This window comes from Tupaia chinensis, unplaced genomic scaffold (assembly GCF_000334495.1).
Source record: "Tupaia chinensis unplaced genomic scaffold, TupChi_1.0 Scaffold000178_1, whole genome shotgun sequence".
Classification (NCBI taxonomy): Eukaryota; Metazoa; Chordata; class Mammalia; order Scandentia; family Tupaiidae; genus Tupaia; species Tupaia belangeri.
This window is the reverse complement of record NW_006159653.1, coordinates 751296-758973: the sequence shown is the minus strand read 5'-3', so window position 1 is coordinate 758973 and position 7678 is coordinate 751296. Positions and strand designations below refer to the sequence as shown.

General features: G+C 51.5%; 1 protein-coding gene across 1 annotated transcript in view; it reads left to right on the top strand.

Moving 5' to 3' along the window:
* LOC102471639 (mesothelin-like protein) overlaps positions 1-7678 on the top strand; it is a 20069-nt gene that overhangs the window by 7371 nt on the left and 5020 nt on the right. Inside the window, exon 4 of the mRNA XM_027770999.1 lies at positions 7141-7260. Coding sequence (XP_027626800.1) covers positions 7141-7260 — 120 coding nt within the window. The remainder of the gene's footprint in view (positions 1-7140; positions 7261-7678) is intronic.

Sequence of the window (7678 nt, the reverse complement as noted above, 5' to 3'; positions counted from 1 at the left end):
TCAGCCACCGTCCCCCGGCAGTCAGACCCGTGGCCTGCTGTCCCCCCCCTGTAGTCAGAGACCCGTGGCCTGCTGTCCCCCCTCCCCTGCAGTCAGACCCATGGCCTGCTGCCCCTCTGTCCTCCCCCGCAGTCAGTACTGTCCTTTAAGCCTTCACTGGATGAACAGGTCAGGGTATCTTTGCTAGGAACTTTTTTTCTAGAAAGAGAGTATTTTCTTTCTTTTTAGAGGGCATGTGCGCTTACTGGAGGGACAGTGACAGTGAGAAGTCACCCCCCAGGGGCATGGCCGCGTCACAATCCCTTCTCCATTCTCCTCTCAGAATTGTGGACATGCACGCACACACACCCGGCGTGATTTAGGCTGCTGGGTCTGGGACTCAACTACAATCAACTACATGGGAGTCCAGCGACGGCCATTACGCCACCCTCTGCTCCCCGCTAGGAACGTTTTAAAGGTGTAGTTATCTGTTAAGTTACTCTCTGGAACGATCCACCCCACGTTGTCTTGTGTTTTTTTGTTTTGTTTTTGTTTTTGTTTTTTTGAGAGATTTTCGCTATAGGGCGCGTGCGCTCGCCAGACAGACAGAGAGTGACAGAGAGACAGAAAGCGAGAAATCACCCCCCAGGTGGGATGGTCACGCCGCAATCCCTTCTCCTCCATTCTCCTCTCGGGATCTTGGGCACGCACGCACATGCACCCGGTGTGAGTTTTAAGCCATCGGGTCCGGGACGCGAACCATGGTCGACTTCGTGGGAGTCCAGCGACATAGCCAATATGCCAACTGCTGGTCCCTATTGTTTGTGTTTTTAATTTGCCAGAGGGCACACGCACTCACAGAGGAGAGACGGGGAAGGGAAAGTTGCAACCCCTCCTCCATCTCTCCCTCCTGCCTGGGTCTCGCACCTGGCTGTTTGCAAGCTGCTGAGTCCTGGACTCGACCCTCCAGTCAGCCACACGTGCCAGCCCCTTCAGCATCACGCTGCCAGCTGGCCCCTCCTGGCCCTTGTCCAGACATGCATGAAAGGGCTGATCTGGCCACGGTCTCAGCAGCTGAAGGGACAAAGGACAAAACCCCTTTGTGAGCGGGTCTGTCTCCACTGTACCCTTCCTGAGCGCGTCGACTTTCACCGGGGTTGTCTTCAGGGCACATTCAGGAATGCATACGTGCCTGAAACTTTGACAACTTTCTAAACTCGACGGGCCAGCAGGTGGCCTCCTGGTTAAGGTGCTGGGCTCCCACATGGCCAGCCCTGGGGTGAGCCCCAGACCGGGCATCTTAAAAGCCGTATCGGGCTCACATGCACGTGTGCAATGCCCCGAGAGGGTGGATGGAGAAGGGACTGCAGCACGGCCATCCTGGGGTGGTGGGGGGTCCTTCCTTCCCCCCCGGGGCCTCTGATGAGCGCTCCTGCCCATAACGGAGGGTATGCATTTGCTAGAGAGAGGAGGGAGAAGGCACCCCAGTGGGGCGAGGTCAGGCTGCAGCTCTTCCCTGTCTCTCCAGCCCGTCGGGCCCCTCACAGAATTATTGGCCATCTTGGTAAAGATACTGTGCACATTTTCTTTTTTTCTTCTAAGTTTCCACCATGGGGTGCAGGCCCTTGTTGGAGAGTTAGAGTGAGGGAGAGTGAGAGACCACCCCCAGGGAGATGGCCAGGCACAGGCCCTTCTCCACTCTCCTCCCAGGATTTTGGACACACACACCGGTGTGGTCTTCAAGCCTCCCGGTCCAGAATTCAGGCTGCGAAGTCGGCCAAGGGCTCCAGCGCCTCAGCCTCGGCGCTGCCTGCTGGCCTTCCCTGCCATTTCTAATTGTGTCACTCGTCCGCTTAGTGTTGAGTCACAAGAGTTCTTTGTACATAAGGGAAATCTTTTTTTCTTTTTTTGGAGAGGTTTTTGCTATAGGGTGTGCGTGCTCCAGAAAGACAGAGAGAGACAGAGAGACAGAAAGTGAGAAATCACCCCCCAGGGGGGATGGCCACGCTGCAATCCCTCCTCCTCCATTCTCCTCTCGGGATCTTGGGCACGCACGCACATGTGCCCGGCATGAGTTTAAGCCACCAGGTCCGGGACGTGAACTGCTGTCGACTACACGGGAGTCCAGCGACATAGCCATTACACCAACTGCTAGTCCCTACAAGGGAAATCTTTTGAAAGTTTGTGGAAGATACATATTATGAAAAGGCTATGCATGGTTTCCCTTTTTTTGCACAAAATAAACTCGTACTTTAATTTCATTGTTCTGTGAACTTTTTGAAGTCCCCTGCGTTCTGTGCATGTACGAGGCCTTTCTCAGACATGTGCCCCACAGATATTTTCCTGTGAGTTGTCCTTTCATTCTCTTAACAGTCATCTTCTGTAAAACAGAACTTCTGGCCTAGCCTGGTGCTGCAGGCAGTGCCGAACGGAACTGTAGTGTTGAGAACCACATGGCTCAGGGTGGGTTCAGATCCCGGCTGGCGTGAAGACCCAGAGGTGTGTACACAGAGGAGCTGGGGCTGGTCGGGGTCAGCACGACAGGGTGCTTCTCTGCCCACTCTTGTCATGCACGTGTGCCCTCTGCCACACGACAGTCAGTTTAAAACGTTGTTTTAGGCAGCAGGCAGTGTGGTGGTTACGTGCTGGACTCCCACGTGGCCGACTTCAGTTTGACCTAACGGCTTGTTTTCTCACTTTCTGTCTCTCTGGTGAGCGCATGTGCCCTGTAGCAAATTTAATAATAATGATAAATAAAATTAAATCATGCTTTAAGTTTTAAGCCTCAGTAAGGCTCATCTTGCTTGCTCTTTCCTCCGTGGACCGTGCTTCCGGCGGGGCTGAGGCGCCGCCCAAGGCCACACGGATCCCTGCGGTTGCATGTGCAACGTCAGTGGTATGGCTTGCTTCTGTCTCTGCACTGACATCTACGACCCCTCCTGGCGTGGTTGCCGTTAAATGTGTAAGATGTGCACTGAGGTTCTTTTCCAAAACATAGACACGCAGTGGCTCCAGCCCTGTCTGTGGAAAGGCTGCACTTCCCCACGAAGCTGCCCCTGGTCATTTGCTGGAGACCAGGTGACAGGGTCAGCCCACGGCCGGGTGGTTAATACAGCTGGATTCCACGTGGCTGACCCTGCAGTTCAACTCCCAGAACTGGTGGATTGAGAAAAACTGGGCACACGTGTGAGCATGTCCAAAATCCCAAAAGGAGGGGGCCGGCAAGCGGCATGGTAGTTAAGGGTGCTGGACTCCCACATGGCTGACCACGGTTCAAGTCCCAAACCTAGTGGATTGCCTTCTCACTTTCCCTCTCTCTCTCATTCTGTCCCTCTGTGATCAAATTAAAATAAATAAAGTGAAATAAAAATAATTCTAAAAAAAATCTTTATTAAAAAAATTCTAAAAGAAGGGAGAAATGGAAAAGGAATTGTGACGTGGCATGCCCCAGGGGTGACTTTCTTGCTTTCCTTCTCTCTCTACTCTCTGGCAAGTGCACAAGCCTTCTGGCAAATGAACAGAACAGAGGCCGACTGTGTGCAGGGGCCAGTTCCTGGGCGCTCTGCCCTGCTCCACTGACCTCTCCGTCGGTCACCGGGGCGTGGCAGTAAGTCTTCCGTCCGGTGACGTCTGTCCTCCCGCTTCGCTCTCCCCAAGGACGACGTCAGCCTCTCTGCGCCGTCTGCCTCTCCTGTGCACTTTCGCATCGGTATACCGACACGTACAAAGTGACTCGCTGGGACTTTAACTTGAACTGTGTTGGATTTGGACCATCGGGCAGAACTGATCTTTTCTTTTTTTTAAGAATTATTTTAGGGACCAGCAGTTGGCATAATGGCTTTGTCATTGGACTCCCATGTAGCCGACCGTGGTTCAAGTCCTGGACCTGGTGGCTTAAACTCACACTGGGCATGTGTGCGTGCGTGCCCAATATTCTGAAAGGAGAATGGAGGAGAAGGGATTGTGGCGTGGCCATCCCCCCTGGGGGGTGATTTCTTGCTTTCTGTCTGTCTCTCTCTGTCTTTCTGGCGAGTGCACACACCTATAGCAAAAACCTCTCCCCCCCAAAATTTATTTTATTTAATTTTATTCTTTTTTTTTTTTTTTTTTTTTTTTTTTTCAGATAGAGAGGGAAAGTGAAAGCAAGCCACCAGGTCCGGGTCTACAACTGCAGTCAGCCATGTGGGAGTACAGCACCCTCACTGCCACACCAGCCACTGGCCCCAAGAACTGACATCTTAACCATATTTTTTTAAACAAGCATTTTTATCATTTTTAAAGAATTATTTATTTATTCATTTAATTTTGAGCAGAGACACAGAGAGAGAAAGAGACAGAAAGTGAGAAAGCAAGCCACCAGGTCTGGGAGTCAAACTGTGGTTGGCCATGTGGGAGTGTCCAGCGCCTTAACCACCACGCCACCTGCTGGTCCCCATCTTAACAATATTAAGACTCCTTATCAATGAACATGGAATATCTCTCCATTTATTTAGATCTCTCTTCTTTACATCAGTTTTATAGTATTCCCATCTAGATCTTATACATATGTCACTAGAGTTATTCCGAAATAATTCATGGTTCTCAGTGTTGCTATAAATGGCTTTGTTTGTGCGTGTGTGTTTGCCTGCTTTCAAACCCCATTTGCTCGCTGCCGGCAGAAGAAAAGCAGCGACTTCTGCGTGTTAACCTTGTACCCTTGTGCACTGGCTTGTTCACTCCAGGAGTTTTTGTTCGCTGGCTGGTTTTTGTTGGCTCGTTTGGATTTTCCACATGGACAATCATATCGACTATGAACGAAGTCTTAGCTCTCCTTCCCCAGCCTGTACACCTTCTATCTCCTTCTTCTGGTCTTCTTGTGGTAGCCAGGAGTCCAGTCTGATCTTGTACTACCCGTGACATGGTATCGTGCTGTTTGAAAGTGTTCTTAGTGTTTATGGCAAACTCTAAGGCAAACACTAAAGTCTTTTAAGAGACTTTTTTAAAAGGCTAAGAGAGGAAAACACATGGAATCATATAAAATGTTCAAAGCTGGGGCCTGCAAGTGGCATGGTGGTTAAGGGTTAAGAGCGCCGGACTCCCACATGGCCAACTGTAGTTCGAGTCCTGGACCTGGTGGCTTACTCTCTCTCTCTCTCTCTCTTGCTCTGTACCTCTCTGGTCAAAATTTTAAAAAATAAGTAAAGTTAAATAAAATATTCTTTAAAAAATGTTCAAAGCAATAAAAGATTGGAATACAAGCAGGATTAAAGAACAAGAGTAAATGGCAAAAAAAATTATATACATTAATTCAACTATATCAATAATCACTTTGAATGCCAATGGTCTTAGTGCACCAATTAAAAGAGAAATTGTGAAAAGTGGACCAGAGAACAAGACCCAGCTATATGTTGTCCATAAGAAACTCAGTTTAGGGACCAGCAGTTAGCATAATGGCTATGTCGCTGGACTCCCATGTAGTCGACCGTGGTTCGCGTCCCGGACCCGGTGGCTTAAACTCACGCCGGGCGCGTGTGCGTGTGTGCCCAAGATCCCGAGAGGAGAATGGAGGAGAAGGGATTGCAGTGTGGCCATCCCCCCTGGGGGGTGATTTCTCGCTTTTTGTCTCTCTGTCTCTCTCTGTCTTTCTGGCGAGCACACGCGCCCTATAGCGAAAAAACTCTCCAAAAAAAGAAAAAGAAAAAGAAATTCAGTTTAGGGACACCGGAGGTAGCATGGTGATGAAGGTGGCTAGATCTCATATGGCCAACTGCATGGTTCAAATCTTGGACCTAGTGGCTTGAAACACAGCAGTTATGTGCGTATGCATGTCTAAAATCCCAACAGGAAGGAGAAACAGGAGTGCACCATGACTATGCCCCATGGAGGGTGATTTCTCACTTTCTGTGTCTCTCTCCCCTCATGAGCCCTGTGACAAAGTTAGAAAAAAGAAATGCACTTTAAACATAAAGAGAGGTGTAGATGAAAGGTAAACAGGTGGGGGTCGGCCTGATAGTCTCGTGATTAAGGCAGGCGGATCCTACGTGGCTGACCCCCAGAGAGAGGGAGAGATGGAGGGATGGAGGGGAAGCACCCCTGATGGGTGTGGTCACACCATGAACCCATGAACCTTTCTCACTCCTCCTCCTGTCACGATTCAGGACACACTAGGGCCAGCAGCTGGCGTAATGGCTGTGTCGCTGGACTCCCATGTAGTTGACCGGGGTTCGCGTCCCGGACCCGGTGGCTTAAACTCACACCAGGCGCGTGTGCGTGCTTGCCCAAGATCCCGGGAGGAGAATGGAGGAGAAGGGATTGCGGCGTGGCCATCCCCCCGGGGGGGTGATTTCTCGCTGTCTCTCTGTCTCTGTCTTTCTGGTGGGCGCTTGTGCCCTATAGCAAAAACTCTCAAAGAAAAGAAAAAAGATTTAGGACACACATGCACACTGTCTAGCACGTTTTTCAAGCCACCAGGGTCAGGATTCAAACTGCGTGGTCGGCCACGTGGGATCTGTCTTCCTTAATTATTAAGCTATGGGCCAGTCTTCACAGCGATGTTGGGACTTTTTTTTTAGTTTCTTGCCAAAGTCAGAAACAGTGAGAGGGAAGGCCAGAGATCTCCTGGGGTGGCCGCCATGCACTCCTTGCTCCTCCACCCTCTTCTTGGGATTTTGAGCACGCACATACATGCACCTGGCATACTTTAAAAGCCACCAGGTCCAAGACTTGAACCGTGGTTGAACTTGTGGAAGTCCAATGCCTTAACCACCATGCCACTTGCTAGCCTCTCACAGTGAGTTTTTAATGAAGTATTTTAAATTCATGGGATACAGCGACAAAGCCCAAGTGCCGACCACCTGGAGTGCAAGACTGTACACACATACTTTTTCTTTTGGTTTTTGTTATAGGGCACATGTGCTCGCCAGAGAGAGAGACAGAAAGTGAGAAATCACCCCCAGGGGCATGACCATGCCACAGTCCCTTCTCCTTTCTCCTCTTGGGATCTTGGGCACGCACGCACACGCTCCTGGCATGAGTTTCAAGCTGTCAGGTCTGGGACTCAAACCAGGGTCTGCCATGTGGGAGTCCAGCACCCTAACCACTTTGTCCCCTTCTGGCTCCCATTTTAATATATTTTTAAAAAGCAGAAGTCTCCAGGAGGTTGGCAGCTCACTCTCGATCCAGGAAGTTCCTTTCAGAGCGGGCTGGGGGAAAGGCCAGGGACAGGCCTCTCCTCAGGGACAAGACCTGGCGGGGCTTCCGGGAGACAGCTGTCTCAGTTCACATGTGTCTGGCTGGTGCAGGGTGAGGTGGGAGAGCCCTCAGAGGGATGGGGAGGCAGGGGACACCGTGGGACGAGCAGCCTTGGCGAGCCTCTGGCCCAAGGACTGGCCTGGGCAGAGGCCCCACCACGGCCACTTGAGGAGTTCTGGGGGCTGTGCTGGGATGGGGAGCCCCAGGGCCCCATGGGAAGGACAGACCTGCCCCACCTGGCACCACAGTACCCCTGAAAGCCTTTGCAAGTGAGGAGGCTGATGCCACTGTCCCAGCCAGACCAAGAGGCCAGGCCACAGCTGGGAGAGAGGGGCTTCAGTCGGGCTTCGACCCACTTAGAGGTGAGGCCAGGGAGCCAGGAGCAGCGCCCGAGCTGGGGGGGCCACACTAAGGAGAGGAGTGGGAGGCGGTGCTCAGCCACAGACGGGCCAGACTGGACAAGGGAGGG